This window comes from Prunus mume, linkage group LG7 (genome assembly GCF_029339155.1).
Source record: "Prunus mume cultivar Tortuosa linkage group LG7, ASM2933915v1, whole genome shotgun sequence".
NCBI classification, from domain to species: Eukaryota; Viridiplantae; Streptophyta; class Magnoliopsida; order Rosales; family Rosaceae; genus Prunus; species Prunus mume.
The window spans coordinates 11082410-11101359 of record NC_142704.1 but is presented as its reverse complement, the minus strand read 5'-3'; the positions used below and the strand labels follow the sequence as shown (position 1 = coordinate 11101359).

General features: G+C 35.2%; 2 protein-coding genes across 2 annotated transcripts; both read left to right on the top strand.

The window, feature by feature from the left end:
- Nucleotides 1-266: 266 nt before the first annotated feature.
- Nucleotides 267-5004, top strand: LOC103338934 (protein FAR1-RELATED SEQUENCE 5-like). The gene is made up of 7 exons (XM_008242203.3): nt 267-608; nt 703-881; nt 993-1149; nt 1491-1649; nt 1784-3955; nt 4041-4176; nt 4435-5004. Exons 5-6 carry the CDS (start codon nt 1806-1808, stop codon nt 4132-4134), a joined length of 2244 nt encoding a protein of 747 aa, XP_008240425.3. The 5' UTR covers nt 267-608; nt 703-881; nt 993-1149; nt 1491-1649; nt 1784-1805; the 3' UTR covers nt 4135-4176; nt 4435-5004.
- An 8327-nt stretch (nt 5005-13331) lies between these two features.
- Nucleotides 13332-14896, top strand: LOC103338847 (UPF0426 protein At1g28150, chloroplastic). The gene is made up of 3 exons (XM_008242101.3): nt 13332-13490; nt 13610-13765; nt 14473-14896. The coding sequence occupies exons 1-3, from the start codon at nt 13452-13454 to the stop codon at nt 14650-14652; spliced, it is 375 nt and encodes a 124-aa protein (XP_008240323.1). The 5' UTR covers nt 13332-13451; the 3' UTR covers nt 14653-14896.
- The last annotated feature ends 4054 nt before the right edge of the window (nt 14897-18950 follow it).

Below are 18950 nucleotides of genomic sequence, written 5' to 3'. Positions count from 1 at the left end.
TGCCGCTTTAAGTTTTAGGTTAGGTAGGACACACTTGTCAATTCATCCAAGAATCAAGGTCCTAAATTTGTGCCATAATTTATCAAGAGGGTGTGGAAATGGTCCTTAGATCGCAATTATATATGCCAGCAAAAACCAGCCAAGCATACTTCTTTCGAGTAGCACGCCCCATTCCCAAGCTCTCGGCTTACCACTAACTGTCAAGGTTCTATTTTAATACTTCTATGTCAAATGCAATAATGAGAGATCATTCAACCCCCCGCCCAAATCCCTCACATTGTAGCATCTCCCGTCCTCTTTATTCTCCCTAAGAATTTTATAGTGAGGGCATTATATATGGCCTTTAGGTGAGACTCTTTGATCAAATTGGTTAACATGATCCAACAATTGAGAAATAAAACCTCACCTAAATGCCATATATAAAGACTTAACTATAGAAAGATTCTTGTTAACCGCAAAAAACAGACCCATATATGGAGGTAGTTCGAAAGAAAGCCAAGGACTTGGCTATCCACATTGGGGAGCTTCTAGAATGCAGAGGTTATTATGAGGAGGTTATGTGCGGAATGATAACAACCGTCAATTTCAAATGAACGGTTTAGATTTAAGTAGGAAGTTTTGTTACAACCGGGTTAAAATTACCCATCACAAAATGAGCAACCCGGAACTTCTCTCTCATATCTCCTCTTTTCTTTGAAACAGAGGTCCAAAGTCCTATGTCTGAAACTTCCTCTGGAAGACAAACAAGAGCTGCCCCTTTCGAACTTCCAGAAGCCGAATTTGCTACTCCGAAAAGAAAAAAACAAAGACACTCAACTGTGGAGAACGCTGCTGAAGGAGGAGGAACAAGGGTTGAAGCCCACAACTCAATTCTTTCACTGGTATGTGATTTTTCAGCCATATTACAAATCCTTTTATTCAAAAAATATTCTGTTTTGTTAGCCATAAGAGCTCTCTTATTTTGTCTTTGTGTCACAAAAATTATTTGCAAGATCGTCATAGTAGAGAGAAGAAGAAAAAGAGACAAATGATATGTTGAAAGAGCCTCCAGTAGTCTCTCACTCGCCTAACTTTGCGCTCCGTTTCTGAACAAGTAAAACCCAAGTTTTGAAGAACTTGCAGTACTCTTCTTCAACTCCAATTGTGGTGGTAAGTCAAACACTGCAAAACCACTTCTCTTTGTTTCTAAGTTTCACTCATTTTGCTTTTAATGTTTTCCAATTTCTTGTAATCATTATTTTTTTTTTTGTTATCTTTTGTATTTATATTTCATTTGAAAATTTGATTTTTACAGTTTTTATTTTATTTTCATACATAAATATTCTTTCTTTCTTTTAATAATAAATAATGAAAATAACAACACGTTAATCTAATGGTGATCTTTATGGGTATTGCATACATATAGTAAAAACAAGTTCTCTAAAAATATATTGGGTTTGTCCTACCTCAATTTATTTTATGAATTTCTAATAATTGATAATCTGCTACAGGTTGACACAAGTTTGCATCTTAATTTTCCATATGTGCTCTTATGGAAAAGTTTAATTGAATCAACATAGAGGAGACATTAAACGGAAGCAAGAAACAGAAGGATCAATTTTGCTCCATAACATAGGGGAGTTGCATTCAAATTCTTGGATTTGTTGCTGGTAAGTTTTTTTTTAAAAATCATTATAAATGTCTTTGTTTTCAACTAATGATGGTACAAGATTTAAATTGTTTTCATGATTATTTTGTTTTGTTTTAGCTATTTCTAAAATGTTTGATTCAAATGTTATCTAAGGTATCAATAATATGTGAGTAAAATGGTTGGGGACTCAGAGGAGAATGATGATTGTGTAATCGCTGATGAAATGATTTTCATTCCTGAAGTCAGAAATGAGGAAAGACCAAAAGTTGGGATGAAGTTTGATTCACTTGATTTAGTTTATGATTTCTACAATAGATATGCTTTATTGGCTGGCTTTAGTATTCGACGCCATTCCAGCGGAAGGGAAAAATACAGTAAAGAAATTCTAAGAAAAGAATTTGTATGTTGCAAACAAGGTGTGTTTAAAAAAGAAGAGCCTATGGCGGTAAAAAGACACCGAGGGATAAGTAGATGTGGTTGCAAGGCTAGAGTTGTTGTTGTGAAGGTTTCTGGGTGCAAGCAGTATGCTTTCTCTCTCGTTGTAGAGGGACACAATCATACGATGACGCCCCCAGAAAGAGTGCATTTTATGAGATCACACCGTCATATTTCAGAACCTGCAAAGCTACTGACAAAACAACTCGATTCAGCTAGTATACCTACTCATAAAAAGATGAGTATTTTGGAGGTGCAATCTGGAGGAATGGAGAAAATTGGTTTTACCAAAAAGGATATTTACAATTTTGAATATTATGAGAGTAGCCTGATGAAGAACCATGATGTTGAACTGGTGACTGAGTATTTTTTAGCTGAACAGAAAAACAATAGATCATTTTATTTCAAGATTGAGGGAGATTCTAATGACAGGCTTACTCGATGTTTTTGGGCAGATGCAACTTCTAGACGAGCATACGGGTTTTATGGAGATGTTGTCATGCTCGATACCACATTCAACACGAATCGATATGGCTTGCCATTTGCACCAATGTTGGGGGTTAATAACCATGATCAGACAATTGTTTTCGCATGTGCATTTTTAAGTAAGGAAACGACTGAGTCATTTATTTGGATGTTTGAGGAGTTTAAGAAAGCTATGCCAGGTGGTGAGCCAAAAATGATCATTACAGATCAAGATGCAGCTATGGCTAGAGCGATTTTTGAAGTATTCCCCACTACATTTCATCGACTTTGCATATGGCACATCACAACCAAGTTCTCTGATAAACTACCACGGACTGTTTATGAGGAATATTGGAAAGATTTTAAGGAAACCATCTGGGAGATTGACAATATAGATGAATTTGAAGAAAAATGGCATGCAATTGTTACAAAATCTGGTTTAACTAACCATCCATGGCTGAGTTCAGTTTTTGATTTGCGAAAATCATGGGTTCCAGCCTATGTAAAACATATTTTTGCTGCTGGAATGTCAAGCAGTCAAAGAGCAGAAGGCTCTCATGCATTTTTCAAGCAATATATATCAAGGAGAAATTCATTAATGGATTTCATAACACGATTTCAAAGGGCACTTTCCCATCAACGTCAAAATGAGTTACTTGCTGATCACATTGATGCATTTGAAAAGCCTCAATGTGCTTTATTGATGACAATGGATAAACAAATGGCTGAAATATACACAAAGGCAATGTTTCAAAGGTTTGAACATGAGCTAATGCAAAGTTTACCGTGTTTTATGGAATTGAAAATGGATGACGCTTCCAAAGCTGTCTATAAAGTGAGTGAAAGGAAAAGGTGGAAAACAAGAGTGAAAGAAGTTGTATATGATAAATATTCCGATCAATGGTCATGTAGTTGTAAAGGATTTGAATTTATTGGAATTCTTTGTTGCCATGCGTTGGCATTGTTAAAAAGGGAGCAAATTGAATATCTGCCCAATAAATACATTTTGAATAGATGGAAGAAAACTGCAAAATCTGGACTTGTGTCAGATTCAAATGGCAATGAAATTAAAGATTGTGAGAACAATTCTCTCCTAATAAAACGAAGTAGAATGTCCAGACTTGCTTCAGATGTAATTGAGCATGCCTTAATGTCCGAAGAAGGTTATGAGCTATTGTCGAATAATCTAAACGATACGCGGGTGACATTGAAGTTATTGAATGATGGGGTTGGTCCTAGTGAAGTTGGAGGGTCCAGCTCCCAAACACAATATTTGAAGGACCCTAAAAGAGTAACGCACAAAGGAAGCTCGAAACGAGTAAAGGGAGCAAAGGAAACGAGAATGGAGCGAGGGATCCGACATTGTCAGCAGTGTGGACAAACTAGTCATGATATAAGACGATGTCCAAGAATGGCGAACACACCGTAAGATTGTACAAATATTTATAAATAATAGCTAAAATTCCAAGTGGTTTAGTTTATTGTAATATTATGCTTGGTGTTTATGCAGGACATCCCCATCAAACAATGAAGAATCAACTCCGATCAATCTTAGTGACCCGTTATTCTATGAATTTGATAGCATGCACGGACCTACCAAGTGATTTATGTTTTTACTATATGAAGCTCATTTGCCGTCAAGATTGGTGAGCTTCAATATGAAGAAATCTTATTATTTTGTGTTGTTTCATTTTGTATCAACTTTTGTGTTTTTTTCCTTGATTGGTTTCTGTTTTCTTTGAAGTTTTTTTGTTTCTCGATTGGTGGTGTTAATTTTTTGGAGCCTTTCTTTCTTGCTTTCTTTTGCCTTTGTATTTTTCTGATGTTAGTCGTTTTAGGATTTTTTTTTCTTTCTTTTAAATAATCTCCCTCTTGAAATATTTGACAATTCTTTTTTATGGCAGTTGGACCTAGATTTTTGGCTTATGGAAGATTGTTGTCGTTGAGAACCTTCATCAATTTGGCTTTTTTTATGACAGTTGGACCTATCAACTCTTAATTTTGACAATGCGCATGAAAGGTTGTCACATCCTTTTTTGAGAAAAGACATTATATACATTCGATGTATATTGCGTGTATATTGTTCGTCTATTGCTTGTTATTGCAAGCTTATTAATTGCGTATTGATTGTTCATTGTCTTTGTATAGCCATTTATTGCCTTTTATGATAATACGGGGACAGTACAAGGCAATTGGGGGCAATACTGTGGCAATATAAAGGCAATTACGGGCAATGCAGTGGCAAAATGAAGGCAATTGGAGGCTATATCGTGCCAATATTAGGGCAATATAAGGTTGTACATTGGCAATACAAAAACTCCAATAGTCCACGATTTTGGTGCACGATTTTGTAAACATTGCTATCTGAAGGATACATGAAATTTTGTGATAAGGTTATGGGATTATTTTGTACTAGTTATATGTTGTTGTTTGTATTTGTTCTTCTGCTACTTTTGCTATCTTTCTTTATAATATATGTTTGTGGAATCCTCAAAGTAAACATATACTGAGGAAAAAAAAAATAAGAGTGAAGATATAATCACTCATATAGACAAGGAGAAATATTATGTGATTGGACAATGCTTCTGAATGATGTGTGAGGTTTTTCAGAAAAAAATACGCCATTATTTTATGTGATTGGACTGATAGAGATACTTTACTGATTCCCCATGCGGTGTCATATTGACAACTTATTGAACACCTTTGACGTGTTCAAAGATTTAGATGCACGCACCCATGATGACTTCAAACATTGTTCAATTATTATATATGTAGATTATTATAACAAAACATATACTTTTATAGCCTTATATATGAAAGGAAACTAATACTTGTATTATTAAAAATTAGATAATGAACATTAAGGAAATATACTTGTAATGTTGGTTATTGCAAAATATATTTTTACGATTGAAAGGAAAGAGAGTTATCAAAAAATTCCGAACATTCACGGGAGATGCTTGTTGATTTAGATTATTGAAGTGGAAGTTAATAAAGATATATAACTAGGGTTGAGAGGAAAGTGAGTTATCAAAATGCATTTGGATTTTTCATTATGAAATGGATTATTTATAGCTTCCCCAAGTTTTATAATGTCACAAGGAGTTCCTAAGAATTTTCGGTGTATTTTTTGGATTTTTAATTGATTTATTATGAATTTTAGAAGTGAAATCAAGAAAAATATTATTAAATATTATAGGCAACATGTTGTTAAGTTATAGAACATCAACTAATATTTTATATTGTTTAGAAACAAATTTGAGTTTTCGTTATCATTTTATATTTTTATAATTAAAATTTTATACTTTAAGATTTGAGGGTGTATAGAATGTCAGAAGGGGTTCCTAGAAATTTTATCTGCAATTTTTGGATTTTTAATTCATGTATTATGAATTTTAGAAGTTGAATTCATGAAAAATAATATGAAATAGTGTAGGGTGGTAGCAGCTGAAGATGGCGCCATTATCCAATAGGTGGCGTCCCATGATTGCTCCACATGTTGTTTTGATTATTTTTTTTTTCAAGTTTATATTTAAAATTTAGTTCAAAATTTATCAAAAATACAACGAAAATTGCTACAAACTCCTTATGATATTATCTTCGACTCTGGAGATTGAAAATAAAGATTCCGCATATTTGAGTTCATGGTAATCATTGGATCAAAGAACACGAATATTAGGTTATAAAACATAAACTAGTGTTTTAGACTGCTTAGAATCAAAGTTGAGTTTTTATTATTAATTTACATTTGTATAACTCAAAATTGTACTTTTAGAGCTTGAATGTGTAGAGAATGTCACAAGAAGTTTCTAGGAATTTTCGATGTATTTTTTGGACTTTTAATTAATTTTTTATGAATTTTAGAAGTTAAATTCAAGATAAATATATTAAATCATACTGAGCGACATGTGGCCACAGCTGAAGGTGGTGCCGTCAGTGTTTCCCTCAACAAGTGGCGACCCACGATTGGTCTATACCCTTTAATATTATTTTTCTTAGTATTTTAAAATGCATAATAAATATATTAAAAATCATAAAAATACATCGAAAATTGCTACAAACTCCTCACGACATCATTCTCGATTATGGAGGTCCAAAATCATGATTTAACATATTGGAGTTTACAATAATCGTTTGATCAAATAACTTGAGTGTTATGTTATGAAACATTAACTAGTGTTTTAAATTGTTTAGAAACAAAGTTGAGTTTTTGTTATCAGTTTATATTTTTATAAGTGGAAGTTATATTTTTAGAGTTTGAGGGCATAGAGAATGCCACAAGGAGTCCATAGGACTTTCTGGTGTATTTTTTAGATTTTTAATTAATTTATTATGAATTTAGAAGTTAAATCCCAAAAAAATAATATTAAATTATAGGGAATCACACATGGCAATCCCAAAAAGGAGGGCTGTTATTATTTTCCGACAGATGGCGTCTTACGATTGCGCCACATTTCATTATTATTATATTGTTATTTACCCTAAATTATTATTATATTACATTTAACCCTAAATTATTTATAACAAATATAAAAAATATATAAAACGAAATATCTAAATTATAAATTAAATAATAATAGTAATAATAGTCTTCTTATTCGAAGCGCCTCGTAATCTTCAACCAATTCTGTGCTTCAATATAATTACCAGGAGTAAGCGCTATAGCTTGTTTCCAATACTCGGCGGCTTGATCGAACCAAGCCTCCAATATCGTCCTCATCGCCCAGCGGAAAACCAAAACCTGTTCCCCTCAAGTCTGTGTTAATCATCGGCTGGATCCGATATGTGGAGGGATGAAGGTGGAGAACCAAAACCTTCCTTTTTTCCATAAACTATTATTATCTACCTTAAATTATTACTATATTAATTTTTACCCTATATTGTTATTATATTTTCTTTTACCCTAAATTATTATTATATTTCCTTTTCCCCTATATTATTATTAAATTCTCACCTCTGTACCAAAATTTTATTTTATTCTTATATTGCTTTTTATCCTAAATGACTATTATTTTGCAATATCACGTGGATTTAAATGAAAAAATATATTTTAAACATAATTTAAATTTTAAAACAATTGTATTAAAAGCTAAAAGATTATTTTTAAAATTTTAAAATTTATAAATATAAAAATAAAAAATAAAAAAAAACCTACAACTCTCTCTCTCTCTCTTTCTCTCCCCCTCACCCTTCGCCCACCCAACCCCCTTTACGCTATCTCTCCCTCCCTTTTCCAAGCTCCAGCACCAACCACCCCGAAGAAAAAAAAAACAGTACCCTGACCCCATCCCTTTTAATTTCTTCTTTTAAATAACAACCCCACCCCCTCCCAACCCCCTACCCCCTAGACAGCCATACTCTTATCAGTACACCCACCCCAAATTGAATCACATTATGCTTTTGCTCTTACTTCTTATGCATTCAAAAATCCTCCAAATCAACTTGTATTGGCTCAATTTGCATCTCTTCAAATATTATCTTGTCCCATCAAAAGAAAAAAAAAATACAAATATGGCTAAAACCCAAACCCAGAAAGAATGCTTTTTCAAATTTCATTTAAAAAGAAGAATTATGAGAGAACAATCAAAATAGAAAAGGTGGGCATGATTATTAATCTAAAATCTATGGGAAGTTCATGATGAAAATGGTACATGAACATTTCTTTGTAAAATTTGGTGGAAAATCAGAATCTGTAAAAAAAAAATATATATATTAGAAAAAAAGGGAGGAAATTCATTCATCCCAGCCCAGCTCTCTCTCCCTTCTTCCAGCCCTATCACCAGCCAACTGAGAGAAAAAAAACCAGCGAAGCCACCCCATCCCCAACCCAACCTCTCTCTCTCTCTCTCTCTCTCTCTCTGTCTGTCTCTCTCTCTCTCTCTCTCTATATATATATATACACACACACCACAGAATGTTCTCAAGAACTCAGCTATATTATATATTTGTGGAATCCCTCAAAGTAAACATATACTGAGAAAAAAAAAATAGAGTGAAGATATAGTCACTCATATAGATGAGGAGAAATATTCAGTAATATTTTAAAAATGGTTCTGACTGATGTGTGAGGTTTTTCAGAAAAAGTGTGCCATCATTTTATGTGATTGGACATAACAGAGATACTTGACTGATTCACCATACGGCATCGTATTGACAACTTATTGAACACCTTTGACGTGTTCAAAGATCTAGACGCAAGCACTCATGATGACTTCAAACCATTGTCTAATTATTATAACAAAACAGATACTTTTACAGCCTTATATATGAAAGGAAACTAATATTTGTATTATTAAAAATTAGATAATGAACATTAAGGAAATATACTTGTAATGTTGGTTATTGCAAAATATATTTTTTCGGTTGAAAGGAAAGTGAGTTATCAAAAAATTCCAAACATTCACGGGAGATGCTTGTTGATGTAGGTTATTGAAGTTGAAGTTAACAAGGATATATAGCTAGGTTGAGAGGAAAGTGAGTTATCAAAAGGCATTTGGATTTTTTTATTATGAAATGGATGATTTATAGCTTCCCCAAGTTTTATAATGTCACAAGGAGGCTGGAGCAATTTTCGGGGCATTTTTTGGATCATCCTACTATTTATTACCATTTTTTCAAGAACTTTTGCACTAAAAAAAGTCAAAATAAATGCAATAGGACACATGGCGAGACCTAAGTGCTCACCTTTCAACAGTTGCACACATGTACATCAGTCAACCTGGCCACATCATTGCTTTTTACCACAAATTATTATTTTATTAATTTTTTCTTATAAAATTCATAACTAAAGACACAAAAATTGAAAAAATATTCTGAAAATTGCTACGAGCTCATTGAGACTTCATCTTCCTTACTGAATTCCTTGGATCATGGTTAGGCATTTTAAAAAATAATTCCGAACATTCATGGGAGATATTTGTTGATGTAGGTTATTGAAGTTGAAGTTAATAAGCATATATAGCTAGGATTGAGAGGGAAGTGAGTTATCAAAAGGCGTTTGTATTTTTTCATTATGAAATGGATGATTTATAGATTCCTTAAGTTTTATAACGTCACAAGTAGGCTGGAGCAATTTTTGGGACATTTTTCCGATTTTCCTACTATTTATTACCATTTTTTCAATAATTTTGCACTAAAAAAAGTCAAAATAAAAGCAAAAGGACACATGGCGCGACCTGAGTACATCACCTTTCAGCAGTTGCACACATGTACGTCAGTCAACATGGCCACATCCTTACTTTTTACCCTAAATTATTATTTTATTACTTTTTTCTTATAAAATTCATAACTAAATACACAAAAATAGAAAAAATGTTCCGAAAATTGCTACAAACTCATTGAGACTTCATCTTCCTTACTGAGCTCCCTGGATAATGGTTAGGCATTTTAAAAAATGATTTCAAACATTCATGGGAGATGTTTGTTGATGTAGGTTATTGAAGTTGAAATTAATAAGGATATATAGCTAGGGTTGAGAGGAAAGTGAGTTATCAAAATACGTTTGTATTTTTTAATTATGAAATGGATGATTTATAGCTTCCCCAAGTTATATAACGTCACAAGGAGGCCGGAGCAATTTTCGGGGCATTTTTTCGATTTTCCTATTATTTATTACCATTTTTTCAAGAATTTTACACTAAAAAAGTCAAAATAAATGCAATAGACACATGGCGCGACCTGAGAGCATCACCTTTCAGCAATTGCACACATGTACGTCAGTCAACATGGCCACATCCTTACTTTTTACCATAAATTTTTATTTTTTTATTTTTTTTTATAAAATTCATAACTAAATACACAAAAATTTAAAGAATGTTCCGAAAATTGCTACGAACTCATTAAGACTTCGTCTTCCTTACTGAATTCCCCGGATCATGGTTACATTATATTATTATTATATTATTATTTATCCTAAATTATTATTATATTACTTTTTAACCTTTATATTTATTAATGTTTTTTACCCTAAATTATTTTTTTATTGTTATTTTGCCGTGTGAAGGGACCGTTTCATGTGCTAATGAGTTTCTCTCTTTTCTTTTATTTCTAAGATTTCATTATTGACGGGTTTTTCTTGGATAGCTTGGAGGAATGTTGGCTATGGTTCTCAGCTGATGGGAGGGGGAGGAAGGAGAACATGACGAATTTTATAGGGGCGGGAATAACTTTTCTTCCTTTCAATTTTCTAAATAGTTTTTGTTTTTAAATCTTCATTCTGACTCATCTTGGAATGTGTTCACTTGGGAAATACACCCTTGATTGCAGGATCTGGGTTTTTTTAAAACGGGTAAGAGCAATGCTGTTCACTTGCCAAAGTAATTGCTATACACGCGTATACGTTCCCAAATGTATTCTCCTTTAAAAAAAAATAAAAAAATTATTGTATCTCTTTCTTCTTGCCTCCATCTCTCTCTCTCTCTCTCTCTCTCTCTCTCTCTCTCTTGATGAGCTAAGGGGGCCAAGCCCCAGAAACAACACTCAAACAAGATTAATACAGACTACACGGGTTCTGTGAACACTAGCAATATCATCTGCGAGAGTCGAGCCCACCCACTCAGGGACATTATCAAAGAGATGAACTCCCAGATTACCGTTTAATTCTCCCACTCCCTCTCGAATAACTCTCTCTCTCTCTCTCTCTCTCTCTCTCCGTCTTTTCTTCTCTCCGTCAGTCTTCATCAAACTCTGCATGTGTATAAATTTGGGTAAAGGCCAAATACTGGAGTTGTTCTCCCCTCAAAACAAAAAATCATTTATTTTTAGGGAGTTTCACTAAAACACCCAAAATGGGAGTTGAAATTATAAAAAAAACCCAAGCACTATTTAAACATATAAACACACCCAAAACCCATTATTACACACACTCAAAACTCATTTATAAACACACCCAAAAAGTTGACTTTGGGGTTGATTTTGGGTGTGTTTATTTGTTTAAATAGTGCTTGGGTTTTTTTATAAATACATGTTTAGGATTGGGTTTATTTATAAATTTGTATTATTTTTACTTATTAAGCTGGAATCTGAAACTGTGGGAATCAGAAACACAAAAACTCAATTCCTAGTAGATCTAAATCAGCAGCATCATAGAGAAAAGGAGAGAAATGCAGACTTTTTTTGTGTGGAGAAACAAATGGAAAAACAAGAGAAATAGGAAGAAGGAGAGGGAAAAGGAAGAAAATAACTGGCGGAGGAAATAAAATAACTAGCCTAGATTGATTGTGTTTAGTTGTTGTTCGTGTGCTTAGCCCTGTTTGTTAAGAGCGGTTCCACAGTGCACCCTGTGGGGAAAAAATTTCGTTCAATGAGAAGCCTGTGCCCGGGGTGTGGGACCCACCTAACCCGGGCCGCCCAAGGCAACTTCCGCCTGTGTCCAAAACGCGGTGGGGTGACATCATGACGACGTCGGTGGCGTCGTCACGCGGTTCAAATTTTTACCGTTGGCGCGTGCAATGCACGCGCCAATGGTAAAAATTTGAACCGACGTCACGACGCCAACGGTGGAAGACACGTGGCACGCCCTCCGATTTGATTCCAAATGTTCATCCAACGGCAAAAATCCTAAAAAATTCTGATTTTTTTTCCTATAAATACCTATAAATACCCTTCACTTTCAACACCAATTCTCATACATTTTATTCTACTTCTACAATTACTCAACATTTTTTTCACTCTTCACTCAACATTTTCTTCACTCTTCACTCAACATTTTCATCTCTTTCACCTTGTAATTTTATTTTTATTTTTATGGCTTCTTCTATTGAAACCGGAGGGGCGTGGAGCACCATGGAAGATGTTTCTTTATGTGAGGTTTGGCTCCGAGTTTGTCATTGTCCCTTGACAGGCAATGAGATGAAATTTTTCCATATGTGGAAAAAATTCATGCCGAATTTTATGAAAAATTCGGACTCGCCTCTTACGGAAATGGCATTGTCGAGTAGGTGGAAACTTCTCAACAAAGAGATGGCAAAATTGAGAGATGTCTTGGCAAAAGCGATAAACTTGTATAGAAGTTGGGAAAATCGTACTATCTGAAATTTGATTTTTGAAATTCATCCGAAATTTGAATTTTGAAATTCATTCGAAATTTGAACCCAAAAATTTATCTGAAATTTGAATTTTGAAATTCATCCGAAATTTGAACAAAAAAATCTTATCCCGAAATTTTATCCGATTATGAATAGTCTTGACACGTAGGAACCCGTAAATCTTATCCGAAAATATTATCCAAATTAATTATTGAGGTAAATAAAATTGTGAATAAAACAAAAAATGAATAGAATCGCCTTAGCAATGGGTGAAACACAAAATTGATTTTGAGGCAACCACTATTCACGTGAATAGTGCTGCTCCCCTTTGGCAATAAATGGAGTTGCTCTAAGAAGGAGAAGAAGCAGGAGAAGGGAGGCAACAGAGAGAAGAATAATAAAAGAAAGAGGGCGACAACCGAGAGAAAAGAGAAAAACTAATTAAAAAAAGAAAGGGAGAGAGATAGAGACAAGAAGGTAGAGAAACAATAATACTTCGATTGTGAACAGCATTGTTCAACGGGTAATGTCAACCCGGTTTAGCATAAAGAGGATACTAATGTTAGCCATTTGATCAATCTAATGGCCCAGTCAGTAGTCTCCGCAAATAACCTCCGCACAGCATCTCCGCATTATAGTCTCTCCAATCCACATTGAAAAGTTGGATTAATCTGGGTAGCTTTTGGAGTCTTAGTGTGGGTCAAAGCTCACTGGACTGTACTAAAGCCCGCCCAAGGACCACGGGCCGAAGACTTGTAACTAGTAACCGTAGAGAAACAAAATTTGTAAAAATATATATTTAATAGATCTACTAGACGGGGAAGCAGCAGAACAGAAGAAGCATTTCAAGGTTCAACATAAGGGAAGAGAAGAGAAGGCGGCAGAGGAAGCTCAACATGTCAGTCTTTGTTGTGAATTTTCCTTGCTGTGCACTGGTGAGTGAATCCCACCCGAGGCTTAACTTGTCCTTTTCCTATTCTTCATCTATCTATTGATCTGGTGTTCCAGCCAGTATTTATTTATGATTTATGAAAAATTCAAATTTGGGTAACAGTGGAAATCAATGAAGCTTGGGTTTATAAAACCATCGACATTACCAAAGCAGTTGAGTCCCACCAGCAGCACAAAAGTGCGTTTGGGGAACAATGATGGGGTTAAGGCGTTTTTCTTCAATCCCACTGAGGAACCCATTCTCAGAGAAGCGCTTAAGGTACTACTTGTTACTGCTACTAGCGCTTAAGTCAATTCATATATAAATAAATCCCGATTAGTTTACTCAATTCTGAGTTCCCAAATTCCGTGTAAGGTAGGGATTTTATCTTGATATTGGTTTGCTTGTTTGTTCTCCCGATTCAGTGTATGATTTTGTAAGAGGTTTATTCTGGATGGTTTAGGGTTTTTGGGGGATTAGACTGTTACCAACTGATTTTTGCATCTTGATAACACAGCATCTCATGCGGATGCAAAATATGGATTCGAAATGTCACTCTTGGTCTTGGAGCATAACACAACACAATCATTTGCTTTGGTATATTCATTAGTTACTTCCTCTTGTTTTTCTTTTAAAATCTTAGTCCAAAAAACGTCTGCCTGATGTAGACACCACTGAGTTATATCTGTCTTGTCCATGTTTGGATGGTATCATCAGTAGTTCTCTTCTAAATCCATGTAGCGTGTACTACCTCAATGCTTGCTTTGTTAAAAGTAACTCTCTTTGATCATTTTCTTATGACATGAGCTGTAAAATGAAGATGCATTCCATACTATATATTATTCATTTGTTCTCCCAGCTCTCCCATCTACTGTGTTTTAGATGATAAGTGCCACTGCCACTAGATAAAAAGAATTTTCGATGAGAATGCAACATAAATGGTATACTATTATTTCCATCATTTCTCTGTATATCTTGTCATTTAGGAGCCAGTTGCGTTCATGGGAGGGATGTTTGCTGGTCTCTTACGACTTGACTTGAATGAAGATCCACTCAAGGATTGGGTTTCAAGGACTGTGGAAGCCTCTGGGATCACCGAGGAAGAAATTGATGCTAGCGGGTTAGAACCAGAAGAAGAAGCCCCGCTACAGATTGAGATTGAATAACATCTATCTTTCTATGTGTATACTAGGCTCCTCTGGTTGGTTAAGCATGTAATCATGGCCCCATTGATATGATATATGCTGGAAACTTATGTCAAATACTTCTTTGACACAATGGCACACATATGCCTGCGGATTCATTGTAAGTATCATTCTTATGTATTTGTGTTTATAGTTTCACTTTGAACAAAAAGCCTCTATGATGACAGCTTTTGAAAGATATAACATAAAGGACTGTTTCTGTTTACCAAGCGGTTAATGGTTTACTTCAGACAAGTAATTTGCATGAGCATAACTGAATCTCTACTGGAGTCGGGTTTCAGATTTGGATCCTGTAATTCGATTTGTTAGTTAGATGGATTCCTCTTTGAGATATTTAGTGATATACCCATTCTTAGCAAAAATATTATAGATAAACCCTACAACATTGAATTTCTACAAACAAACCCAAAAAATGACAGCTGGCCTTATTGAATTTAATATTGATTATTAAATTACTTTGATGCCTTATTGAGTGTTTTGGGTATTTTTATGATATTTTGGGATTGGGCTTGTTTTAAGAAATTGATGGCAGTTTTGTAATTTATAAGAAGTTAAAAGCTTTTTTGTTATGTTGTAAATGAGCTTTGAATGTGTTTCTAAAGTCCATTTCATATGGGGTATTTTTATAATTTGGGCCTCTATATTGGGTATAATAGTGAATCTCCCTTGCGTTAAGAAAACGTAAGGGACACCATTTGGGTTTTATATTTATTTCTTATTTTGGTGGGATTTAAACCTCGTGCCTAACAATCTCAAGATTTGAATACCTCATCCTTGCAGGATAATGGAACTATATAAATTCATAGGATACATGTCCTATGTTGCTTGACTTCTCTTCTCCACATCATTTGAATATCATCAAATGGCTCAAAAGTTAAAACCACATGTAGGCTTAAAGTAGGAAATAATTATTCTCGAATTAGCTGGTGATTTCTTCCTCAAATCAAGTTCTTTCTTGTCATATTGTCATATGGGTTTTTCCCATTAACTTATCCTTTTTCATTTTGATGGTTAAGACAGAGATTCCATATCCCAATTAGCCATAAGCTCAAACAAAGCCCACAAACTCAACATAACCAAAACCATAAATCAACCCATAAGCTTAAACGAACCTTACCACCACTACCTGGAAAAGCACATTTACGGCCACTGACTAAAAGGGATGATGGGGAATTTCAATCTAACCATGGCTTAGAAGAAAGTACACCAAGGGGCTTTTTATTCAAAACACCTCAGTGGACTTATTTACTAACCTAAAAGGAAAAGACGAGAAGAAAAGAGGGGGAGGAGGGGCAGTGACGTTTTTTCCTCATCCCCCTCTATGGAGTTTTCCTTCAGAACTCAAAAAGAGAAAGGGGGGCTAAGGTTTCTTGGGAGTCATGAATCTTGTTGGTAGGTAATCTAGGTAAAATTAAAATGAAACATGTGGGCTAGTAGTTTTAGTGTGGTTTTTTTCCGCATTAGTTTTACTTTTAGCATGTTTGTTTGTTGCCCTATTGGAATTGGTATTTTAAATGTTTTGTTGATGTCCTTGATTATACCGTTGAAGTTTATCTAATGAAGTTTCTATTTGACCGAGAAAAAAACCGCATATCACATTTCTCTCTCATAAGCATATTGGAGAATCTCCCGCATATTGGGTTATAGAATAATTTACCCTCCGTTTGGATGAAGGAATTGAAAATTACATAGAATTTTAAATTTACAGAATTTATATTTCTATCATTTTAATTTCTGGCAATTGAAGATTTCAGTGTTTGGATTTATGTATGTCGAATTTTGTAAATGGCACAATGGAAATTGTGAAATGACACCTATTTTGGTGGAAATTAAACTCGAGAATTGATGCCCCAATTTTCACAATTTTTTTCCACAACATTTAATAAATTATGAGCTTAAGTTACCAAACAATGGAATTGTTAATTTTTCCTCTTAAATTCCCTACTTTTAACTAAATTCCCAGTTATTTTCCCTTATCCAAACAGAGGGGTGTTTTTAGGTCCAACAATCCTTAAATTTTGGCCTGATTCACATTTTGGCTTTTCAATTTGCAAAATAGTTGTGTTGATCCTTGAACTCCACTTTCATTAGCAATAGAAGTCCTTTCGTCTGTTCTGTCAGATTTTTTGTCAAAAATGAGTATGGGGAGCAATTGAGGGTTGAATAAGACTTTTAACATATTTGTGAAGATGAAGATATGCTACAGTTCAAAAAATGAAGAGGTTTCGAGTTGTTGAGGTCTTTTTGTTGAGAATTACAATGGGCTTGTTGGACTATTGTGAAGTAGATCGAGCTCTCTTGCGCCCCTATATGAGTTTGCGGTACCAGGCCCCAAAACACCCGGAAAGAGTTGAGACCTTAGGGAGTGCTTTAGTATTCTTCAATGGCTCTTCAGTACATTGAAAGTTTTGATGAGAAGGATACATCAACTACTGTGAAGCTATTGCTTGATGATAGAGGTGGAGCAAACGATGGAAGGGGTTTGCTTGAAACAGAGTGGAACAAGTGTTCCAATAGCTGCTACTTGTTTGATTGGGCTTCCGACAGCTTGATGAATGCTTAGGCGTGCCTTTGGATTTCTCACCAAAAAAGTAATGCCCATAATTTCAACTTGGCTTATGAAGATAAGTGTTTCAGATCTAGAATAGGGTTTTTGGTTTTTTGGGGGGAGGGGAGATATATATATATATATAATGAGAAAATGGAAGAACCAGAGCTTGAATCTTGTGCTTCCAGCAGTGGGAGAGTATGCTTACCCCTTTGCTTGAGTTCAAGAACTAGGCCCCAAGAGTACTTCGAAACGTGGAGCCTTAGGAAGCACTTTGGTCCCTCCCACCAACAAGATAGACAATTGTTACAAATCAATATTATGGCTTGGTATGATAAGCTTGTGGCATGGGAGCTGAGCCTTCATGAGTTTAGCATTAGAGAGAGAGAGAGAGAGAGAGCTTGGATTTCCTATGGAAACAAGCAATGGGAAGAGAGAAATTTAGGGGGATTTTGACTAAGGAAGAGAGGGAGAGATGGAAATAGAGAATGGGGTGTCTTGAGTAAATTTTCAGTTGCTTGACAAGAGCTTGGTCGCACTTCTGGATCGTGTATTTGTTGGGTAGAAGGTGCCTACTTTTATCGGCGCTGGAACAAGCCTTTTTCTTTCTTTCCCTTCACTTTCTTCCATTTCAACCTCATTTGGTGAAACTTCCTTAGCCTGTGCACCTAGGCACGAAGCCTTTTTGGGGTTCCAACATCTTCAAGCAGCTGGATTTCTTTATGTGGGTGGGGCACCAACCACTTTACTCTCTGGTTTTCCTATTTGAGCTTGCAGAAGAAAGGAACACGGGTAGGGGCGTTAGTCTAATGGGTATTCCTCATGCGCATATGATTTTCCTTTGGTTTTTGTAGTGGCTTACCATTTGACTTGGTTCTAAGGCCTTTAACAACACTAGATACGGTGCTAGATATTTTATAAGCCTTTGGGCTATGCTTTTTCTAAGGTATTAGGTTATTAGCATTCTATTTCCAATGGCCTATGAGTTCGTCAAGCTGCTAGAGTAGCTTATTTGCTTTGTTTTTTGACAAGGTGCTGGATGTCTCAATTGATGTAGGATTTTTCTAAGTGTTGCAGATCATTGGATATTCTCATAAGGCATTGGGTCACTTTTCTCTCTCTCATGCTTACTCATGTGTTTGGGCTCAAGAAATTGGCTTGAGTTTAGTGCTCCCAAGTAGCCCAAAACTTCCATTCCTTGAACCTTTATTGGGCCTCATGAATACTCGTAACTATTCATACCACAACTCGCTCAGCAAGCCTACGGCATTCGCGTGGTTTGGGCCCACTTAAGCTTGTAGCGTGGCTTGGTGCCAAAATAAAGGTTTTTTGCTTGGCATTGGACATTACTTGGCATGTTATAGCCGGGCTAAACGGTGCTTGACGGGTTAGTAAGCGCGAGTTCATAGAACCAATACATTTTACAGGCTCGTTACGACCTCTCTGCATGGCGGGTTGCGTGTTTTCTTGGCATGGGATGTGGAACATAACTTGCGTAAGCGCATACGACAAATTCTTACATACCCAAGTCAAGCTTCTTTCCTAGTTAAGTGTTGTATTGGGCAAGAAATATATTTGGGCCCAACCTTGGATTTTTTGGGCATCAACACGAGTATTGGGGCTTAGGCTTCGACTAATTCACTGAATTGAGTTCAACTTGACTGCAATCAACTTCATGCTTCCTTCTCTTCATTGCCAAAAATCCAAAAAA